At 45.6% G+C, this 23,785-nt stretch overlaps 1 protein-coding gene across 7 annotated transcripts in view; it reads left to right on the forward strand.

Moving 5' to 3' along the window:
- nf1a (neurofibromin 1a) overlaps positions 1-23,785 on the forward strand; it is a 372,455-nt gene that overhangs the window by 181,263 nt on the left and 167,407 nt on the right. For 6 of the 7 annotated variants that reach the window (XM_072469815.1, XM_072469810.1, XM_072469812.1 and 3 more), the window contains 4 exons: positions 7,982-8,140; positions 9,191-9,288; positions 17,668-17,814; positions 19,328-19,474. In XM_072469815.1, the coding sequence (XP_072325916.1) occupies positions 7,982-8,140; positions 9,191-9,288; positions 17,668-17,814; positions 19,328-19,474 (551 nt within the window). Of the gene's footprint in view, positions 1-1,590; positions 2,611-7,981; positions 8,141-9,190; positions 9,289-17,667; positions 17,815-19,327; positions 19,475-23,785 lie in introns of those variants that run through there. The other variant, XM_072469816.1, reaches the window with a different exon arrangement.

The following is a 23,785-nucleotide window of genomic DNA, read 5'->3' on the forward strand; positions in this document are numbered from 1 at the left end:
GGAAACCGGAGCACCCGGCGGAAACCGACGCACACACTGGGAGAACGTGCAGACTCCACACAGACAGTGACCTAGCCGGGAATCGAACCTGGGACCCTGAAGCTGTGAAGCAATTGTGATAACCACTATGCTACCATGCTGCCGTGGTCATAAAAATAAATACAGCCTGAACACCAGCCAGCTGTGTTGGCCAGTATGAAAAGCGAACAATGTCCAAGAAAACTGGTCACTACTGATTTTTATTGATTAATTCATCAAAGCACAATCATAGCTAGGTTAAAATCAATGTCTGTCAAGCATAAGAATACAAAATATTCGCGATTGGTTTAAAATCAACGCAGAACAGAAGTAAAATGCAAAATTGCAAAAATGAGTGGCTGCAAGACTCCGGCCTGCTGCTGTATTGTGCAGACAATTAGCCAGGCCTCTGGGTAAGTCCAGCAAGATACCCACTGTACCCCAACCTATATATGTTTAATCCCAGTTTGCATATATCTCTCTAATTACTTTGCAGAATCATCTATGTAACTTTTGCATAGTCAGCAATGGAGTCTATCTTTGTTGAAGATTACCAGCCTGGAGTTTAGCATTAGATCTCATCCATCATTCACCCTCTGATCAACATTAATCTCTCGGCAGTTCTCTTCAGTTAGTACATTTGGAGCTGATCCAGTTTTTTTATACTTTCCCACATTCCCCACCATATGTGAGTTCCCCAGGAAAGATTTGGAGTGCGGCACCAATGTGCTTTGGGAGTTTATGGCTGTGTTAAAGTTGACTTGTTTCTCTAAAATAACTCAAAATATTTTGATTACTGGTCACTGTCCGTGTGAAGTTTGCACATTCTCCCCATGTCTGACCGGGTCTCACCCCCCACAACCCAAAAAGGTGTTCAGGGTAGGTGAATTGGCCACGCTAAATTGGAAAAAATAAATTGGGTACTCTAAATTAAAAAATATATATATTTTGGTTACTCCTTTAGGTTTCCGATACTTCCTGGGGTTCAGTATCGGTAGATTCTAATGAGCCATGTAACCAAGCAGGTCTTGCTAACCTTCAACAACCAAGGATATGCCTTTATTTTCTCAATTAAAAACAAAATTTAGAGTACCCCATTCATTTTTTCCAATAAAGGGACAATTTAGCATGGCCAATCCACCTAACCTGCACATCTTTGGGTTGTGGGGCGAAACCCACGCAAACACTGGGAGAATGTGCAAACTCCACACGGACAGTGACCCAGGGCCGGGATCGAACCTGGGTCCTTGGAGCCGTGAGACAGCAGGGATAACCCACTGTGCCACCGTGCTGCCTTATTTTCTCAATATTAACCCAGCAGTAGTGGAGCCCAGAGTTTGAATTGCAATCCCACAGCACATGCCACAACATGTTGCTTTCAGTAAGCGGCAGGATGTATCTGTCGAACGCTGACTTAGATACTGTAAATCAACTATTGAACAACATTGAACAGTAACTGTACTTTATGATACAGACTTCACCATTTGAATGAAAGCAATAGAAGTGATTCCCTCTTGAGCCGTGGCATAAAATTAATCTGAATTATGGTCCGTCTTGGTTATCTATTTCCAGGAACTCGCCATCCACACTCTTGTTGGCTGAATTGAATTAATTGGTTGTGATTTCATGCCATATGGCAACTTTCTATCTTGTAAGAAGATGGTTGTGCCATGGTGGTCACCTCTGTTAGGTATTTCCTGCTGTAGCTCTGCATTTGCTGTAGAGGAAGACTGGGCTGAGAAGAAGCACAATTCGCTGGCCTTTGTTTTCTCTGGGCCCTCTTCTTAGCCAGCTGAACTTTTTGTTTCTGCTCGTCTCTTCAGTGCCCTTCCAAATAGTCAAGCTTCAGAGATCACAGACGTCAGCGACTGCCTCCTAGTTGTCAGTGTCAATGTCCATCATCTTCACATCAAACACACAATATGGGTGACACTTGAGTGCTACTGTGGACTGCTGCATTGTCAGAGATGCTTTCTTCTTGATATGTTAAACTAAGGTACATTATTGACCAAAGCTCTAACTCCTGTTTGTTTTACTGGGTTTTAACAATGGTTAATCTTTAGATTCCAAAGAAAACAGTCTCAAGGTTTAAACTGTGTGTTTGATCAGTTTGTTTGGACAGTAGGGTGTTGGATTGAAGCAAGTACTTTTAATCTTGAAAGGCTGTTAGATGAAACATGCATTTTATTTGTTATAAATGGTTCAGCTTCAAGCAAAATGAAAAAAATCCACATTGTTGTTTGAGTTGTCTGTAAAGAATAATGTAGACTTGTGTCCTATGATGTTTTCTCAACTGTAATTTCTATCGTTTATCTACTTTGTAACCGTATAATAATGTAACCTGTTTCTGATTAGAAACAACGACGGAGACAATGAATTGCTCTGATCAACCCTCGTCACTGTCACCCCACCTTTCATAATACTAAAACATTTGAAGGAAAGTCATGACCCTGAGAAGATATTCTTTCAAGTTTATGCTGTTCAAAAGTGTCCCCTCTAGAAAGAAAGTACATGTACTGTTTTTAAGGGGAATTGCATCTTTATTGCAATGATTAGAGTCGAGATGGTGAAAAGCTGAGAGTTTATCTTGAGTCGAGGCTGCAGTAAACTATTCTAAATAAATAGCATTAAATCAAAATTCATTTGCGTTTGGGTGGTGTTTACATATCTTCATTGCCATGCATATACCTAATCTGATATTATGCTGGAAACCTGTGTCCTTGCTGAGCACTTCAGTGCTACAAATGTTAAAATTTGCTGTTTAATAGCATTTGCAGTTCCAATCTGTAATTTTGGAAACTTAGTTTTAACTTCTAAAGATATTATTAAGACTCTGTTTTGCACCAAATGATGAGGTTGTTGAATTATTCTTCGATTGTGCTCGCAATATTGGTTTAGTCTAACCTGAGATGCTCCGAGATATGATGCAATTATTTTTTTAAATTGCGAAGTTCGAGTTTTCAGATTTCTCTTTGGAACAAACCTCCTCTGTGTTAAATTGTATTGTTTGTGACCAAATACTTGGTTTAAAAAAAACCCTTATGATTGTACAGCCAAGCCTGCAGAATGATCGCAATGGGTTGGTTCAGTGGGCGGAGAAGTGCCAAGTGGGATTCAACCTGGAAAGGTGTGAACTAATGCATTTGAGGAGAACAAGCAAGGCAAGGAATACTTGACAACCGGGAAGATATTGAGAGGGGTTGAGGAAATGAGACACCTTGGGAATGCATGTTCACAGGTCCTTTAATGTGCAGGACAGGTGGACAAGTTGGTCAAGGAAAGGTATAGAATGCTTTCCTTTATTGGGCGATGTATTGAATATAAAAGCAGTGATCAGCATAGAATCCCTATAGTGCAGAAAGAGGCCATTCAGCCCATCAAGTCTGCACCAACCCTTTGAAAGACCACCCTATTCCTGCAACCCCACCCTAAGGGGCAATTTAGCATGGCCAGTCCACCTAACCTGCACATCTTTGGACTGTGGGAGGAAACAGTAACACCCAGAGGAAGCCCACACAGACACTGGGAGAGTGTGGAACCCATGTCCTTGGTGCTGTGAGACAGCAGTGCTCACCATTGTGCCACCGTGATGTAATGATGGAACTGTATAAAAGATGATTAGGCTTCAGCTGGGGGTTTATGTACAGTTCTGGTTACCACATCACAGGAAGGACATAATTGCTCTGGTGAGAGTGCAGAGGAGATTTATAAGAATGTTGCCAGGGCTGGAAATTGCAGCAATGACGAGAGATAGGATAGGCTAGGGTTGTTTTCCTTCAAACAGAGGATGCCAAGGGGGTGACCTAATTAAAGTGTACAAAATTATGAGGGGTCTAGACTGGATAGACAGGAAAGATTTATTTCCCCTAGCTAAGTGGTCAATTACCAGGGGGCATTGATTAAAGACGATTGGTAGAAGGATTAGTGGGCACATGAGGAAAACCTTTTTCACCCAGAAGGTGGTGGGTGTCTGGAATTCACTGTTGGTGGTTGAGGCTGAAAACGCAACTCATTTAAAGGGCATCTGGATCTGCATGTGAAGTGCTGGAACCTACAAGGCTTTCCATAGTTCTAAAGCTAGGTGTTGTTGGGGGAAAATAGACTTTGTTTCAGAGTTCTTCATGGTTGTATACCATGGCTTTACAGCTCAGCATTAACTTTGTAATCGCATGCAAGTCAAATGGATGATATGTAGGTGGGGACCAACCTGTCAAAGTCTTCCATCTACAAAGGTATAGAACTGTTTTTGAACTGTTGTTTTGCAACTCCACTGTAAAAGCGAATGCATGATTGTGACATATGCAAATAAATTGTCGTCTCAGACAAGCAGATTCTATTATCAATTACTGTGCAGAGTGGCAGGATGTGAGTGTACACCTACAATTCTCCCCATAATGTTTTGCTGGTATAATTTGGGCTGTTGGATGAGGTGAAAATTACTTAGTAATTCAGAATTTGTCTGTGTCATTCCTGCAATTTCCCTAGCATCTGATTACAGGCCGCCATTGACAGAAACTGGGACCATGTAATCTTCACAGCCTGTTGTCAGAGGAATGGTATGTGACCTAAAAGTGGCACAAAAATGGAGGAAACAACGTAATTTGTATGTGTACAGAACTTGTAATGTGGACAAAGATGAAAGGCACTTCACAGAAGAAATCCTGCTTCTGGGCAGTTGAAAAACCACAATAACGGTCTTCAATAGAAATGAACTTTAATGGAAGGCAGTGTCTTAATCCAGTTTTCATTGGTGCCCCCTTTGGCTGCTGCTTGTAGGGCTGGTCTCTGGAGGAACTGATGATGCTGGCAGAAAAGATCTTTCATTTCAATTGCAACTATTGCAAGTTGCCCAAATGTCAGCATTGACGGCGATTAAAGATCTTGAATAATTACATGGGATATGGGCATACCTGAAAAGGCAATCATTTGTCTTCTGTACTCGAGAATGTTTAAGAACCTGCAAATGAACACACTGTTGGGATTCTTTAGACTTCCTGTCCTTTCTTCACCCCCAAACATGCCTGAAGCTACAAAGCCTTTGTCCCAGCCTCTTTATATTCAGTATTAAATTACAAGAAAGACCCATTTTCATTAAATGTTATTTAGAATTCACAAATGGTCACCCCACATTGGAGATAGTGAAACCATTCCTTGGGAGTTACTGTTTGAATTGAGGGGTACGGATTCATCAGCTGAGGGAGGATGGTAGGTGGTAATCAGTAAGGGGCTTCCATGCCCATGTTTGACCTGATACCATGAGACTACTTGAGGTCTGGAGTTAATGTTGATGACTCTCAAAGCAACTTCCTCCCCATCTGTATACCGCTATGCCATCACCTCTGCTGGGATGGTGATAGTGGTCTCCAGAATATTGTCTGTAATGTGTGATTCAATGAAAATGACATATGTCATGCTGTTGCTTGACTGGTCTGTGGAAATATTCTCACAATGTTGGCACACGCCCCCAGCTTCTAGTAAGGAGGACATGAGTGTGCTGTTGTTGTTTCTGATGAATTAGTTGACGCCAGGTGGCTCGTCTGGTTTTATGCCTTGTTAATTTTCCTGGAGCTGTTTGAAATGACTGAGCGGCTTGCCAGGACGTTTCAGAGGGTAGCTATGAGGACACATTGATGTGGGTCTGGGGTTGGATAAGGACGGCAAATTTCCTTCTGAAAAGGCATCAACATACTCGATGGGCTTTTAACGACTATCAATAATTAGATGACACCATTGCTGAAACCAGCTTTAAATTCCAGATTTTTGAAATTAATTAACTGAATTTAAATTCCATCAGGTGCCTTGGTGGAATTTGAACCGCTGTCCCCAAGGCCAAAGTCTCTGGATTGCCAACAACATTACCACTACGCCACTATCCCCTTGCTGTAGCATTTAACATACCTTTAAACACTTAAGGAACGTCTGCCTGTTTCTTTTTGCAATCTTTAAATGGCCTAATGTTCTGAAGCTGGGTGTAATAAGATTTTCATCCTTTGCTCATGACGTACATAACGTCCAAAATGTCTAATTTAAGTGTCATGCTCTGCGAGTCTTAATCTATCTGTTATAAGCAGTCAGAAGGAGTGTCCATCTTTTGCACCAAATTGACTTGCCGCCACCAAAAAATAAAACTCTCAACTGGAGTGTGCAGGAAATATCGTTCCAGTATCCTCGGAAACTTATGTGCTGCAATGCACAAGCGGTTCAGTGAGCCATGAACTCTCCCTGATTTAGGGAGGGTGTCTGCATAGTTTCATGCAGAATAGCAGATATAAATTTAGTTGGGGCACGGGTAATGTGTCTCAACATTGGCTTGCCAGTGATTCCTGTAGTTTTAAAACATTTAACTCAACATAGTGAAATGAAATGAAATGAAAATCGCGTATTGTCACAAGTAGGCTTCAAAAGAAGTTACTGTGAAAAGCCCCTAGTCGCCACATTCCGGCGCCTGTTCCGGGAGGCTGGTACGGGAATTGAACCGTGCTGCTGGCCTGCCTTGGTCTGCTTTAAAAGCCAGCGATTTAGCCTTGTGCTAAACCAGCCCCTTTATGAATGGTTTGAGTTGTTTGAAGAGTTTGCTAAACCATTTATCAATATTTATTAATGGATGTACAGAACTTAACAATAAAGATGATTGTAGTGGGAGCACTTTCCATGTAAAATATTTATTTCCCCACCCCGACTCTACCAAAAAGAGAAAACAAACAGTAACAAAATATCTTGCCTGCGCAGAGAATTTTCTTTTTAATGTTGCTCGAGACTGTTGCACAGCTACCGGGAATGTTTCCAGAGGTATTGATGATTCAGGAGGCTGATTGAGTTAAACATAGTGGTTAGCACTGTTTCTTCACAGCACCAAGGTCCCAGGTTCAATTCCCGGCTTGGGTCACTGCCTGTGCGGAGTCTGCACGTTCTCGCCGTGTCTGCGTGGGTTTCCTCCCACAGTCGAAAGACGTGCAGGTTAGGTAAATTGGCTATGGTAAATTGCCCTTAGTGTTCAAAAGGGTTGGTGTGGGGTTACTGGGTTACGGGGACACGGTGGAGGTGTGGGCTTAAGTAGGGTGCTCTTTCCCAGGGCCGGTGCAGACTCGATGGGCTGAATAGCCACCTTCTGCACTGTAAATGTTATGAATTCTATGAATCCTGGATGTCAATGACGAGGCATGTGGCTCAAACACACACTAAATTAGAGAAGTCATCTAAATGCTAATCTTCTGGATTTTTGATGGAGGGGCGCCTACCTATGCAAAATTCTAAAAGAGTTTGGTGTTCTGTGAGATGAAATCAATTGATACTTTTTCTTAGATTCGTAGTTAGTTTCCATCTTGTTACCTTCCAACTTTAAAGACAAACACCTGCCTTTACTCACTCACTCACTCAACTTTCTCTTCTTTTCACCCTGCTCCACCTACCTTCCATACAACTGTTATGTCCTGCGCTCTCTGGAAAAATAATTTAGCAATTTAAGCAAACTCTTGAATGGTGTTGCCAGAGCATTGGCTCCCAGTGATCTTGGGCAGTAACCCATCTATTTTTCTGAACATTTAGACTAGATTGCGAACAAAAATGTGTTCATTTACAGATGTGGCCTGACTCTTCAGAGAAGTACTTCATGCTCCTGATATTTTATCTCTGAATTATCTCATACTTGAACTGATTCTTAAGACTTTGTCTTTTTTTAAAAAAAAAGTAATTATGCGGTTTTCTGTATTTTGTTTCTTCGCCCACACCACACTATTATGTTGTGGAGGGGTCTGGGAGCAATCCAAATTCTATCTGTGGCACTTGTAACGATGGTCTTTTTAATATATAATATGTGTATATGTAGTTTGAGAATTAGTCTTAACCTGTACAGACCAACAAACTGAATGTTAACCATTCCAGCTCTTCAAAAGGGCTTTTTAATTATTTTAAGTTGCAGTGTTGCATAACATACTGCTTTTGTTTCTGCTTTTTCTTTCTGCAGGTTGTCAGCCAGCGTTTTCCCCAGAACAGTATTGGTGCAGTGGGAAGTGCTATGTTCTTAAGGTTCATCAATCCGGCTATAGTATCTCCCTATGAAGCAGGGATCCTTGATAAGAAACCTCCACCTAGAATTGAGCGGGGATTAAAGTTGATGTCCAAGGTAAAAGTCTTAACGTGCAAGTGAATATTTCTGGGCCCAACAAGAGAGCTAATCAATTTCTTCCCGTGAGTAGCTGAGGCATACAAACTAAAAAGGTTCTCTACTTAACCTGCCATGTGCTGAATATTTCAAAATCAATTGGGACAATGATCAGGGTGCTGCAATTGTCCACATTGCCCGAGCCAGGGAAATAAAATTCAGCAGTAAAAAAAGAAAATGCTGGAATGTGAAACTGAACTAATGTGGTCAGTGACCTTTCATCAGAACTCTGGAAAAATGGGCCATGGTTCTCACTTTTGATGGCTGTTCTGAGATCCCAACGCATAGGACAAATGCACCAAAGTGGAGTGCAGGATCAGTTGTGGCTATGATGGAGCTTCACTCATCAAGATCAACTGGCCTGTCCAACATAGAATGGAAAGGTGGTCATTTGTCTGTCTACATTATTCTGCTTGTGCCTTTGTTTCCATCCCTGCTCATGATTCATTCAGTTACTTGTCACTTTTGGTACTCATCACAAAAATTGCCCCGTGGAGAGGTGTGTTCACTTTTGTAAAGAGTGACCTTGAGGACTGTAATGAGACTCAAGTATAATCACCAGATATGTAAATAATATTTAGTAGTTGAAAAATGATAATACTGAGTGTTCAAAGAGTTGATCCATTCTCTGCTTGCCCAGATGTTTGACACGAAAGGGGTCTCTTCTTCAACAGTGATATGGTTGAAGCTACATTTATTTCTTGTGGTTAAGTTCCTCAACTTGCTTTGACACTGAACAGCAAGAATGGCAAATTTCTCTTGAGGTGGTTAAGGACGAATGTAAAAAGAAAAGAAATGTGAGGATCCTAATTAGAGCTGTTAGTAGTGCATTGCTAAGATGTATGCACCCCATACCATACTAAACCTTGGGAGTGCAGGATGTTACCAGTATGCTTAGACATAGGTTCATTCGAAGTCTATTCACGTCATCCAAGCATGTGACCAGATGCATCTACTTAAGGTAAATTGGGGTGAATTTGTCTTCATTGTGTACAAATTCTGTTTTCCCAGATTCTACAAAGTATTGCAAATCACGTCCTGTTTACAAAAGAAGAACACATGAGGCCATTCAATGACTTTGTTAAAAACAACTTTGATGCCGCCCGCAGGTAATTAATGAATTCCAGAGCTTGCTGAAAAAATGTTTGTATGGAAAAAATGTTTCCATGTTTCTGCTGAGAGTGTAATCCTGCATAGAACTGGCCAAAATTTGTGCCCTGTCTACCCAGTTGTAATAGTTTAGTTTTCAGGAATGTCCTTATTGTGTTGAGAAACTTCATGAATCTCAACTACGAAGCAATGTTTCGAAGCATGGTCTTTCTTCCTCCAACCTATTTTCTGCACCGAGCCTATTCCTCGGTTTACTGGCTGTGTGTCTCTTATTCAGAGCTCTGGTGATTACACTGTGACCCTGAGGGTTTATTTAAGGAAGAGCTCTTAGTCTTGTCCTGGGAATGAACTCCCAAGTGCCTGTTTGTTGTCTGTTGTTACGACACCCTGGGCGAGTGTACGGTCAGTTCCAGCCCCACAGACACCAGAGTCGCAACATGAGTGAATTAACCAATAGTTAATGTATTTTTCTGAGATCTTTAACCCTTGATTTTTAACCCTTGACTGCTCCAATGAGTTACAGGAACCAGGTTTATAAGTAAAACATTAACAAACTCTTTATTTATAACAAGAGTAAAAGATGAACATATAATGGAAATAATGGAACAATGGTCTACTAGTCTACCTTCCCAAAACCCCATCCCACCCTCCACCCAAACACACGAACAAACATACGGTAGGGGGATAAAGAAAGAATTAAAAATAACAGGGAGGTATGAGAGATTTGTGGATCTTCGCTGCTGAGGTTGAGGTCTTGTAGGCAGCGATCTCTTCACAATGCAAGGTGTTGCAAACCATCGATGAGTTTGGAATGAGAAGTGATCTTGTTGAAACATATTGTATCCTGAGTGGAATTAATAGTGGATGCTGAGAGGATGTTTCTCCTGGTGGGAGAGACCGGAACCAGGAAAATAAAAGCAAATTACTGCAAATGTTGGAAATCTGAAATACAAACAGAAAATGCTGGATAAACTCAGCATGTCAGGCAGCATCTGTGGAGAGAGAAAAGTTAATGTTTCGAGTCTGTATGACTCCTCTCCAGTGCTGAGAAGTAGGGGACACAGTTTAAAAATAAGCAAATGTAGAACTTGCTATCACATGGTGAGTTCCATGGATGGACTCTACGGGAAACTAGTTAAGTGTATCTAGATAAGTGTAAGAGGGAGAAACGAAGAGAAGGATATTACGATGGGGTGAGAAGATGAGGGAGGAAGCTCATTTGCAGCATAAACACCACCATGACCTGTGGGAAGAGTGGACTGTTTCTGTGCTGTAAGTAAGTCAGTGCTTTGCAAATGGAAAATGTGTTAGAACATAGAACATTACAGCGCATTACAGGCCCTTCGGCCCTCGATGACTTGAGGCTGTTTTCGTTAGAGAGACGAAGTTTAAGAAGTGACTTAATTGAGGCATACAAGATGATCAGAGGATTGGATAGGGTGGACAGTGAGAGCCTTTTTCCTCGGATGGTCTTTCCTGTTTTTTCTTTGCTTCTATGACCAAATTGTTATTTGAGTTAGCGTTCTATGTTAAGAAACTTTTGATAGTTATATTTCAATGATCAATGTTACATATTGTTTCCAAATTTAAACCTTCAATTGCTTAAATAAGAAAATTAATTGGCAGCACGGTGGCGCAGTGGTTAGCATTGCTGCCTCACGGCGCTGAGGTCCCAGGTTCAATCACGGCTCTGGGACACTGTCCATGTGGAGTTTGCACATTCTCCCCGTGGTTGCGTGGGTTTCACCCCACAACCCAAAGATGTGCAGGGTAGGTGGATTGGCCATGCTAAATTGCCCCTTAATTGAAAAAAATGAATTGGGTACTCTAAATTTATAAAGAAAATTAAGTGAAGTTGCATGTTTCAATTAATTTATTTTATTACACAGCAATTTTAGAACTTCTTATTACACATGGAATGTGCCAAAAGCAAACACAGCAAATCCATTGGTTGCTTTCAAGCAGCCCTGTACATCAGGCTGTAGGAAAATAAGAAGGCGCAAACTTTGAAACTCCACCTCAAAAAGTCCTGAAATTACATTGGAATTTGATGAGAGCCACAGGGGAAAATCATGAACTGGATTTGTGAAGCTTTAGAATATATATTTTTTTTAAAATAAATATTTTATTGAAAATTTTTGGTCAACCAACACAGTACATTGTGCATCCTTTACACAATATTATAACAGCACCAATAACAATGACCTATTTTATATAAACAAAAAACAAAAAATGAATAAATATTAAATAACAAAAATGAAAACTAGCCCTAATTGGCAACTGCCTTGTCACAAGTTACACCCCCCCCCTCTCCCCCCCCCCCCCCCCCCCCCCCCCAAAATCCTGGTCTGCTGCTGCTGCCTTCTTTTTCCCCTTCCATCTATCTATCCGCAAGGTATTCGACGAACGGTTGCCACCGCCTGGTGAACCCTTGAGCCGACCCCCTTAGGACGAACTTAATCCGCTCTAGCTTTATAAACCCCGCCATGTCATTTATCCAGGTCTCCACCCCCGGGGGCTTGGCTTCTTTCCACATTAGCAATATCCTGCGCCGGGCTACTAGGGACGCAAAGGCCAAAACATCGGCCTCTCTCGCCTCCTGCACTCCCGGCTCTTGTACAACCCCAAATATAGCCAACCCCCAGCTTGGTTCGACCCGGACCCCCACTACTTTTGAAAGCACCTTTGTCACCCCCATCCAAAACCCCCACAGTGCCGGGCATGCCCAAAACATATGGGTATGATTCGCTGGGCTTCTCGAGCACCTCGCACACCTATCCTCCACCCCAAAAAATTTACTGAGCCGCGCTCCAGTCATATGCGCCCTGTGTAATACCTTAAACTGAATCAGGCTTAGCCTGGCACACGAGGACGACGAGTTTACCCTACTTAGGGCATCCGCCCACAGCCCCTCCTCGATCTCTTCCCCCAGCTCTTCTTCCCATTTCCCTTTTAGTTCATCTACCATAGTCTCCCCTTCGTCCCTCATTTCCCTATATATATCTGACACCTTACCATCCCCCACCCATGTCTTTGAGATCACTCTGTCCTGCACCTCTTGTGTCGGGAGCTGCGGAAATTCCCTCACCTGTTGCCTCGCAAAAGCCCTCAGTTGCATATACCTGAATGCATTCCCTTGGGGCAACCCATATTTCTCGGTCAGCGCTCCCAGACTCGCGAACTTCCCATCCACAAATAGATCTTTCAGTTGCGTTATTCCTGCTCTTTGCCACATTCCATATCCCCCATCCATTCCCCCCGGGGCAAACCTGTGGTTGTTTCTTATCGGGGACCCCCCCAAGGCTCCAGTCTTTCCCCTGTGCCGTCTCCACTGTCCCCAAATCTTCAGTGTAGCTACCACCACCGGGCTTGTGGTGTAGTTCCTCGGTGAGAACGGCAATGGGGCTGTCACCATAGCCTGCAGGCTAGTCCCCCTACAGGACGCCCTCTCTAATCTCTTCCACGCCGCTCCCTCCTCCTCTCCCATCCACTTACTCACCATTGAAATATTAGCGGCCCAATGGTACTCACTTAGGCTCGGTAGTGCCAGCCCCCCCCTATCCCGACTACGCTGTAAGAATCCCTTCCTCACTCTCGGGGTCTTCCCGGCCCAAACAAAACCCATGATGCTCTTTTCAATCCTTTTAAAAAAAGCCTTCGTGATCACCACCGGGAGGCACTGAAACACAAAGAGGAATCTCGGGAGGACCACCATCTTAACCGCCTGCACCCTCCCTGCCATTGACAGGGCTACCATATCCCATCTCTTGAAATCTTCCTCCATCTGTTCCACCAACCGCGTTAAATTTAACCTGTGCAATGTGCCCCAATTCTTAGCTATCTGGATCCCCAGGTAACGAAAGTCTCTTGTTACCTTCGTCAACGGTAGGTCCTCTATTTCTCTACTCTGCTCCCCTGGATGCACCACAAACAGCTCACTCTTCCCCATGTTCAATTTATACCCTGAAAAATCCCCAAACTCCCCAAGTATCCGCATTATTTCTGGCATCCCCTCCGCCGGATCCGCCACATATAGTAGCAAATCGTCCCCATACAAAGATACCCGGTGTTCTTCTCCTCCCCTAAGTACTCCCCTCCACTTCTTGGAACCCCTCAGCGCTATCGCCAGGGGCTCAATCGCCAGTGCAAACAGTAATGGGGACAGAGGGCATCCCTGCCTTGTCCCTCTATGGAGCCGAAAATATGCCGATCCCCGTCCATTCGTGACCACACTCTCCACTGGGGCCCTATACAGTAGCTGCACCCATCTAACATACCCCTCTCCAAAACCAAATCTCCTCAACACCTCCCACAAATAATCCCATTCCACTCTACCAAATGCTTTCTTGGCATCCATCGCCACTACTATCTCTGTTTCACCCTCTGGTGGGGCCATCATCATTACCCCTAACAGCCTCCGTATATTCGTGTTCAGCTGTCTCCCCTTCACAAACCCAGTTTGGTCCTCGTGAACCACCCCCGGGACACATTCCTCTATTCTCATTGCCATTACCTTGGCCAGGACCTTGGCATCCACATTTAGGAGGGAAATTGGTCTGTAAGACCCGCATTGTAGCGGGTCCTTTTCCTTCTTTAAGAGAAGCGATATCGTTGCTTCAGACATAGTCGGGGGCAGTTGTCCCCTTTCCTTTGCCTCATTAAAGGTCCTCGTCAGTACCGGGGCGAGCAAGTCCAAATATTTTCTATAGAATTCGACTGGGAATCTGTCCGGTCCCGGGGCCTTTCCCGTCTGCATGCTCCTAATTCCTTTCACCACTTCTTCTACCTCGATCTGTGCTCCCAGTCCCACCCTTTCCTGCTCTTTCACCTTGGGAATTTCCAGCCGATCCAAAAAGTCCATCATTCTCTCCCTCCCATCCGGGGGTTGAGCTTCATATAATTTTTTATAAAATGTCTTGAACACTTCATTCACTCTCTCCGCTCCCCGCTCCATCTCTCCTTCCTCGTCCCTCACTCCCCCTATTTCCCTCGCTGCCCCCCTTTTCCTCAATTGGTGTGCCAGCAATCTGCTCGCCTTCTCCCCATATTCATACTGTACACCCTGTGCCTTCCTCCATTGTGCCTCTGCAGTGCTTGTAGTCAGCAAGTCAAATTCCACATGCAGCCTTTGCCTTTCCCTGTACAATCCCTCCTCCGGTGCTTCCGCATATTGTCTGTCCACCCTCAAAAGTTCTTGCAGCAACCGCTCCCGTTCCTTACTCTCCTGCTTCCCTTTATGTGCCCTTATTGATATCAGCTCCCCTCTAACCACCGCCTTCAACGCCTCCCAGACCACTCCCACCTGGACCTCCCCATTGTCATTGAGTTCCAAGTACTTTTCAATACATCCCCTCACCCTTAGACACACCCCCTCATCCGCCATTAGTCCCATGTCCATTCTCCAGGGTGGGCGCCCTCCTGTTTCCTCCCCTATCTCCAAGTCCACCCAGTGTGGGGCGTGATCCGAAATGGCTATAGCCGTATACTCCGTTCCCCTCACCTTCGGGATCAATGCCCTACCCAGCACAAAAAAGTCTATGCGCGAATAGACTTTATGGACATAGGAGAAAAACGAGAACTCCTTACTCCTAGGTCTACTGAATCTCCACGGGTCCACACCTCCCATCTGCTCCATAAAATCTTTAAGCACCTTGGCTGCTGCCGGCCTCCTTCCAGTCCTGGACTTCGGCCTATCCAGCCCTGGTTCCAACACCGTGTTAAAGTCTCCCCCCATTATCAGCTTTCCCGTCTCTAGGTCCGGAATGCGTCCTAGCATCCGCCTCATAAAATTGGCATCATCCCAATTCGGGGCATACACGTTTACCAAAACCACCGTCGCTCCCTGTAGTTTGCCACTCACCATCACGTATCTGCCCCCGTTATCCGCCACTATAGTCTTTGCCTCGAACATTACCCGCTTCCCCACTAATATAGCCACCCCCCTGTTTTTCGCATCTAGCCCCGAATGGAACACCTGCCCCACCCATCCTTTGCGCAGCCTAACCTGGTCTGTCAGTTTCAGGTGCGTTTCCTGTAACATAACCACATCTGCTTTAAGTTTCTTAAGGTGTGCGAGTACCCGTGCCCTCTTTATCGGCCCGTTGAGCCCTCTCACGTTCCACGTGATCAGCCGAGTTGGGGGGCTTCCCACCCCCCCCCCTTGCCGATTAGCCATCATCTTTTTCCAGCTTCTCACCAGTTCCCACGCAGCTGTATCTCCCCCAGGCGGTGCCCCCCCGCCCATCCTCTCCCGTACCCGCTCCCCCCTTTCCCCAGCAGCAGCAACCCAGTAATTCCCCCCTCCTGCCCCCCCCACTAGACCCCCCGCTAGCGTAATTACTCCCCCCATGTTGCTTCCAGAAGTCAGCAAACTCTGGCTGACCTCGGCTTCCCCCCGTGACCACGGCTCGCACCGTGCGACGCCCCCTCCTTCCTGCTTCTCTATTCCCGCCATAATTATCATAGCGCGGGAGCCAAGCCCGCGCTTCTCCCTTGGCCCCGCCCCCCCCTGGCCAATGCCCCATCTCCTCTCCCTCCCCACCTCCCCCCATCACCCCCTGTGGGAGAGAGAAAAGTTACCACACCGCAGGATTAGAACATAAAACCCCTCTTCGCCCCCCACATTCGCCCCACCACTTTGTCCAAACGTTCTTTTTAATAATCCACTCATTCAGGGCAGCACGGTAGCACAAGTGATTAGCACTGTGGCTTCACAGCGCCAGGGTCCCAGGTTCGATTCCCCGCTGGGTCACTGTCTGTGCGGAGTTTGCACGTTCTCCCCGTGTCCGCGTGGGTTTCCTCCGGGTGCTCCGGTTTCCTCCCACAGTCCAAAGACGTGCAGGTTAGGTGGATTGTCCATGCTAAATTACCCGTAGTGTCCATAAGGGTTGGGAGGGGTTATTGGGTGGAAGTGAGGGATTAATGTGGGTCGGTGCAGACTCGATGGGCCGAATGGCCTCCTTCTGCACTGTATGTTCTATATCTATATATGTATTCCAGTTTTTCTTCTACAATAAAAGTCCACGCTTCATCCGCCGTCTCAAAGTAGTGGTGCCTCCCTTGATATGTGACCCACAGTCTTGCCGGTTGCAGCATTCCAAATTTTATCTTCCTTTTATGAAGCACCGCCTTGGCCCGATTAAAGCTCGCCCTCCTTCTCGCCACCTCCGCACTCCAGTCTTGATAAACGCGGATCACCGCGTTCTCCCATTTACTGCTCCGAGTTTTCTTCGCCCATCTAAGGACCATTTCTCTATCCTTAAAACGGAGGAATCTCACCACTATGGCTCTGGGAGTTTCTCCTGCTCTCGGTCCTCGCGCCATAACTCGGTATGCTCCCTCCACCTCCAACGGACCCGCCGGGGCCTCCGCTCCCATTAACGAGTGCAGCATCGTGCTCACATATGCCCCGACGTCCACACCCTCCACACCTTCAGGAAGACCAAGAATCCTCAGGTTGTTCCTCCTTGCGTTGTTTTCCAGTGCCTCCAACCTCTCCACACATCTTTTCTGATGTGCCTCCTGTATCTCCGTCTTCACCACCAGGCCCTGTATATCGTCCTCATTCTCGGCTGCCTTCGCCTTCACGACCCGTAGCTCCCGCTCCTGGGTCTTCTGTTCCTCCTTTAGCCCTTCGATCGCCTGTAGTATCGGGGCCAACAGCTCTTTCTTCATTTCCTTTTTTATCTCTTCCACACAGCATTTCAAGAACTCTTGTTGTTCAGGGCCCCATGTGAAACTGCCACCTTCCGACGCCATCTTGGTTTTTGCTTGCCTTCCTTGCCGCTGTTCCAAAGGATCCGCTGCAATCCGGCCACTTTCCTCTCCTTTTTCCATCCGTGTCCAGGGGGAATTCCCTTCTGGTTTACCGCACGGTGTTTTTAGCCGTTAAAATTGCCGTTGGGGCTCCTATCAAGAGCCCAAAAGTCCGTTCCACCGGGAGCTGCCGAAACATGCGACTTAGCTGGTCATCGCCGCACCCGGAAGTCGCTTTAGAATATATTTGAGAGAGATTATCGGCAAAGTGGACGTCTTTCCACTGTTGCCGTCTCTATCCTGACCTTGCTGTGGCAAAGAGGAATGTTGAAGATTAAGGAGAGCAAACCGAGCAGTAGTATTAAATCTGGGCAGCTCATGTGAAGGAAAGCTTTGGTACCAATTTGTTGTGTGTTTTTTCTGCTGCATGACATGCACATACATCTTTACCCACTCTCAGCGTGAGGTTGGGAGCTCACTGTGCTAGTGATTTGTCTGTTGGTTTTCTCATTTGAGTATGTTTTACTGTAATGTTTGTTTCAATATATATCGATATATATCAACATATTTTCTTCTTTCCTTCCCCACCCCAAACTGTGTGTCCTCACCCAACCCCTTGGAAGGTTTTTTCTGGACATAGCGTCTGACTGCCCAGCCTCTGACACAGTTAATCACAGTCTTTCGTTCATCAGTGATGGGAATGTTCTCGCTTTGCACAGGTTACTGTGGAACAATCAGGAGAAAATTGGGCAGTACCTCTCTAGTAACAGGTATGTGTAAAACTATTTTTCCTCTTGCAATTAAATTTTCCAATCGAATTTGATTCTGCACACAAGAAACTCGCTGAAAGGGAATGATCAGCAAGTGTTTGCAAAACTAAATTTCCTTTGACTAAAAGTGTCCCTTCTGCTGTTTGGACCGGGCTAAGTCCAGACCATATCCAACTAGCCAGTGCTTGCAAAACCCAAAACACTGTGTCCAACATTAGATATGTGATTTTACAATTGAACAACATTTGCGAAATAATCCTCTGTGCTAAAGAATAACCTGTCAGTTCCAAAGTGGTACATTTGTGCATACTGGAAGCCACATGTATACACAGGACCCTTTTCTTTGCAGACAGAAAGAACACTGCACCTGATTCAGCTAAACAGAATAAGAGATGACCATTCACTGATTCATTCCACAATTCAATGCCTTGTCCAATGAGAGCCAAGCTGCCCGGTTTAAATTTCAAACAATGCTCAGCAATTAACTGTAGGTCATCATCAACTGGTGCACTCTCCATGGCAATGCCTCTACCAATCAGACATCATTTGCCAACCAATCAGCACCCTCATCCAGTATAAAGTTGATGCTTCCCCTGACATTAGTATGAGAACATAGAACAGTACAGCACAGTACAGGCCCTTCAGCACACGATCTTGTGCCAACCATTTATTCTAATCTAAGATCAACCTAATCTACACCTCTTCAATTTACTGCTGTCCATGTGCCTGTCTAAGAGTCACTTAAATGTCCCTAATGACTCTGACTCCACCACCTCTGCTGGCAGTGGATTCCACACACCCACCACTCTCTGTGATTGTTCTGATAAGTGCACGATGAAAAGCTACAACAAGATGTGTCTTCAGCAATAAATGAAGTTCCTTGTTTTCCTTGCATGTTGTAAAACATGATGTGAAAGACTGGCCTCCTGTGTCATTGCACAACCCAAGTGTCATCTCTTTGTGAAGTGGGGTTCGATAGAAAAGGGGAAATAATTGAAACAGAGAATGCAAATGTTGCTCAGAACCAAGTCATACATTTTGTCCTTTTTAAAATCAATTCTACCTTTAACATAAATGCCCACACTTCTAATTGGCTAGCTAAACTTGTCAGGTTGTAATTAATTCCTTCTCATATTGGGGCACTGCAGATCCTCTACTAAGGGGCTGGAGGGGCGGGGCGGTGGTTGGTGACTAATTACAACAATGAGTTTATGTTTGCAATTATACACACTGACATCAGAATTTACAACTTTAGAAATTTATAGGAATATGCACAAATGACAATCACCACAACTTTTTTGATTTTTGTCCTGATGCATGTTGTCATTGAAATGTTTTAATGAAGTGCGGTGCACCACATAGTCATCAGCGTGCATGATGTAAAGTATTTGCTATAAACGATATTGCAGGAGCTGTTTCTAATTCTTGAATTCTTAATAAACTGCATTTCAATCTTGCACTGATTTAAGCTGTAAACTTATCAAAGGTTGCATTTAATATGTATTGTTCTCAGGGACCACAAAGCTGTAGGGAGAAGACCGTTTGACAAGATGGCTACTTTGTTAGCCTACCTGGGGCCTCCTGAGCATAAACCGGTAGCTGACACTCATTGGTCCAGCCTCAACCTCACCAGCTCCAAGTTCGAAGAATTCATGACTAGGTAAGCAATCATGTATGCATTTTTCAGAAAGACTTAAGTGTGAAGCTTTCTGTCTGAACTGTGTCATTACCATTTAAAGACAGAACACAATATGATCAGGAGAAGACTACATGACCTGCCAAGCCTGCTCTGTCATTCAGTGTGATCATGGGCTGTAACTGTACTTATCCCTTGATTCCTTGAGAGACCACCATAGATAGATATCCTATTGGCTATTTCTTTTCTTTAATATAAATTTAGAGTACTCCATTATTTTTTTCTCTAATTAAGGGGCAATTTAGCATGGCCAATCCACCTGACTTGCAAATTTTTGGATTGTGGAGGCGAAACCCACGCAGACACGGGGAGAATGTGCAAACTTCACACAGACAGTGACCCGGGGCCAGGATCGAACCCGGGTCCTCACGGCCGTAGGCAGCGGTGCTCATGGCTATTTCTAACATTTTTTAACTGAGCAGAGATCTTTAAAATGGTTGAAGCTAGGTCTGTCTGTGACGGCCAAACGAAAGAAGCTGGCTGGTAGTTTCACGAAAATTTGCACCTTGTTATCTCTGAGGTTTCACTAACAATCACCTGTGCACTGCACCGCCCAAATTCAAAGTGACCTATACAAAGGCCATCTGCATTGAACCCAGTTGGCCAACAGGGAATGGATTGTCTGCGATGACAAAGGGCCCGTAATCTTCCTTTCAATTCCTCCTGGTGGAGATTTTTAACAGTCTTTGGAATCCAGATGATGGATGCACATCCTTTATCTAAGATCTGGAGGAGAGGTGGAAGTCATGTGACATTGGCCTCCTGCTTGTGGAAAAAGTGATATTGCCTTGCTGAACTCCATAGCTCAATCTGCTGTTCACCATCTAACTTGGAACTTTGCAAACAAGAAGCTCTGCCCAGTTGAAATACCTGTCCCCATCTACTCTGCATCTACTGGAAATTCAGTGCTGATTTATCCTGCACTGCAGGACTAATTCATCTCACCAAGCCTATTTTGTGGTGTGAAGTCAACCCCAGTGGAAAAGTGAATTATCCAGCATTGGCTTTCAGCCCACCTATCTCAGTGAAGGAAATCCTCTTGGACTCTGGAACCTACATATATTTCCTCTGTGGTCTCTACTGTAAATCTTTATTTTCTCTATCCCTTTCTTTACTATCTGAATGGGAGGTTTTTTTTGAGAATCCTCTTCGTGTTTTCATTATGTGCAAATAAACTAACCCTTTTCATCCTATCTCAAATTTTCGGTAGAGTTATTGATAGAAAATTGGATCACACCAAAACTAAGGGGTTGGGAAATAATGTAACTGCTTATGAAGAAGGAAACAAGTGAAAACACCTTTCTGTTTGCAGATAGGTGGTGAGAGGCAATGTTAGTGCTATTTAAGTTGGAACCCCACCCAACCTCCTATCCATTATACTTGGTCCGCACCCTTCTGGCAGAGAGAATTCCAAAGATGTGCAACCTTGTGAGTGAAGAAATTTCTTCTCATCTCACTCCTAAATGATTGGCTTTTTATACTGAAACTGCGCCCCCTTGTTTTCGATTCCCCAACTTGGGGAAACATATGCCTCAATATCTATCCTATTAATCGATTTCCGCTTGTGACCATGGAGTAATTGGTCACATAAAGGGCTGCACCTGTTCAAAGTCACAAAAAAGGAGTCCTTTTACCCAGATCCGGGTGGAATTTTGATGAAAAGGCGTAGGTGAATGTTAGAGGAGTATTTTACCCCTGGAATGGTCTGTCTTCTGATCACTGGACCCGGCAGAAAACAGTGAGAGGTTTGGCTGGAGAGTTGAAACAGTCTTGTGCTTCACAGACAGTCTCTTCCAGCATGCAGGTGGGGGAGAGGGGCAAGCTGTAAGGCCCCAGATACTGGAACTGATTACTTTTATCAAGGAGGAATTCCATAAACAGAGGAAAGAAATGCATGAGGATTATGCAAAGGCCATTGCAGAAGCTGTGGCACCCCTGAAGAGTACTTTGGGGCGGATGGAGAGGTGTTTGGAGGTGCAGCGGTCACAGATTCGGGAGATTGAAGGAGTGATCTCTGACCACAGCGATCGTGTGGTGGTTCTGGAGGTTGAGGTGGGGCTCCTAGGAGACCTTTGTAAAACGTTGAGGGCAAAGGTTGAGGAGCAGGAGAATGCCTCGAGAAGGCAGAACTTGCGAATAGTGGGCCTGCCTGAAGGAGTGGCAGGTGTGAGTGCCACGAGGTACGTCTCGAGGATGCTGGCGGGTCTGGTGGCAGAAGGGGTGCTAGATAAGGCACCTGAAGTGGACCGAGCACATAGGTCTCTGAGGCAAAAGCCTAGATCTGGGGAGCTGGCGCGGGCGGTGATCGTGAGACTCCATGAATTTGTGGAGAAAGAGAAAATTCCACTGTGGGCCAGGGAGAAGCGTGGCTGCAACTGGGAGGGAAATAACGTCCGGATTTATCACAACATCGGAGCCGAGTTGGCAAAACAGCAGGCAGGTTTCAACAAGGCCAAGGAGGTGCTGTACCGGCAGCAGATCAGGTTTGTGTTGCTCTACCCGGCGAAATTATGGGTGACGTTCGGACGCCGTGAGTATTATTTGGAGACCCCAGAAGCCGCCAAAGACTTCATTAAGGAGCATAAACTGGGGGAGAACTGCGTGGACAATGCTTGGGAAACTGGGTGCTGGCACTATATAATGGTCGGGTGGAGGGATTGGGGGACTTTTGCCTTTTTGGGGGGGTGTGGGGGGGGGGGGGTCTGTTCAATGCTGAGATTGTAAGGAGTTGTAGGGGTGAAAAGCTTCTGTGGGGATGGATGTTCCCTGCCCCACCTCCTGTTTTATGGGACTGTTTGTGTTTAACATCTGTTTGTTTGCTTTTGGAGAAGGCTACCTGGAGTTCAGGAGAAGTCCTTGTTTGGGTGGGGGAGGGTATGGCCAGCAGGAGGCCTTCTTCTTTGAGCTGAGGAGTGGTGGGAGGGGGGGGGGATGGTGAGAGGGAGGGAGAAGTAATTAGGTTGTGCCTTTGGGCAGGGGCTGAGTGGGGGGAGGGGGGGGGGGGTGAGAGGGAGGGAGAAGTAATTAGGTTGTGCCTTTGGGCAGGGGCTGAGTGGGGGGAGGGGGGGGTGAGAGGGAGGGAGAAGTAATTAGGTTGTGCCTTTGGGCAGGGGCAGCTGTGCTAGCAGGTTATGCTGGTGAACGGACGTGAGGTGGTGGGGGAGAAGGCCAAGAGGGGTGGCCGTGGGGAGGGGGGAAAGGGGAAAAGCGGGGGGGGGGTTTCTGCGACGCAGCAGGGGGTGAGAGATGACATGGTCAAGGGCGAAGAAAGGGGCCATCTGGGATGGGCTAGATACAGAGTGGAATTAAAGGGGCAGGAGTTCAGTGGGGAAGATGACAGACGGTACAGAGGATTGGAGGCGCAAGCCTCTGGTAAGGTTGGTAACGTGGAACGTCTGGGAATTGAATGGGCCGGTTAAGAGGTCGTGGGTGTTTGTGCACCTCAGGAGCTTGAAAGCGAGGGTTGTCTTTTTGCAGGAGACACACCTCCGTGTGATGGACCAGGTTAGGTTAAGGAAGGGGTGGGTCGGGCAGGTTTTTCACTCTGGGTTTGATTTGAAATCGAGGAGTGTGGCGATTTTAATGAGCAAAGGAAATGGGATTCATGAGTGCGAAGGAGGTGAGGGATCCAGGTGGGAGATATGTGAATGTGAGTGGGGTATTGGAAGGGGCACCGGTAGTGTTGGTAAATGTGTATGCCCCAATTTGGGATGATGTGGGCTTTATGAGGGGGTTGCTGGCAGCAATCCCGGATTTGGCCACGTACCAGTTGATCATGGGAGGAGATTTTAACTGTGTCCTGGAGCCGAGGGTGGATAGATCGAGCCCCAGGTCGATGGGTACGGTGCAAGGGAGCTGGGGGGGTTTATGGAGAGGATGGGTATGGTGGATCCATGGCGCTTTCAGAACCCAGTGGGAAGGGAATATTCCTTCTTTTCACACGTCTATAAGGTGTATTCGAGGATTGATTACTTTGCAGTGAGTCGGGAATTTTTGGTTGGGGTGGAGGGGGTGAGCATGCTGGGATAGTTATCTTGGACCATGCACCCCACTGGCTGGATTTTCGGTTCAGTATGGGACGAGAGCAGAGGCCGGGGTGGAGGTTTGACTTGGGGTTGTTGGCGGATGGAGGTTTTTGTGATAAGGTGTGGTTGGCGATTGGGGATTATGTGGAGTACAATCAGAATGGGAGGTGTCGGCGGGCATTTTTTGGGAAGCACTGAAGGGGAGAAATTATCTCATTTAAGGTTCGTACGAATAAGGAAAGGAGGGCGG

Source organism: Scyliorhinus torazame, chromosome 12 (assembly GCF_047496885.1).
Source record: "Scyliorhinus torazame isolate Kashiwa2021f chromosome 12, sScyTor2.1, whole genome shotgun sequence".
Classification (NCBI taxonomy): Eukaryota; Metazoa; Chordata; class Chondrichthyes; order Carcharhiniformes; family Scyliorhinidae; genus Scyliorhinus; species Scyliorhinus torazame.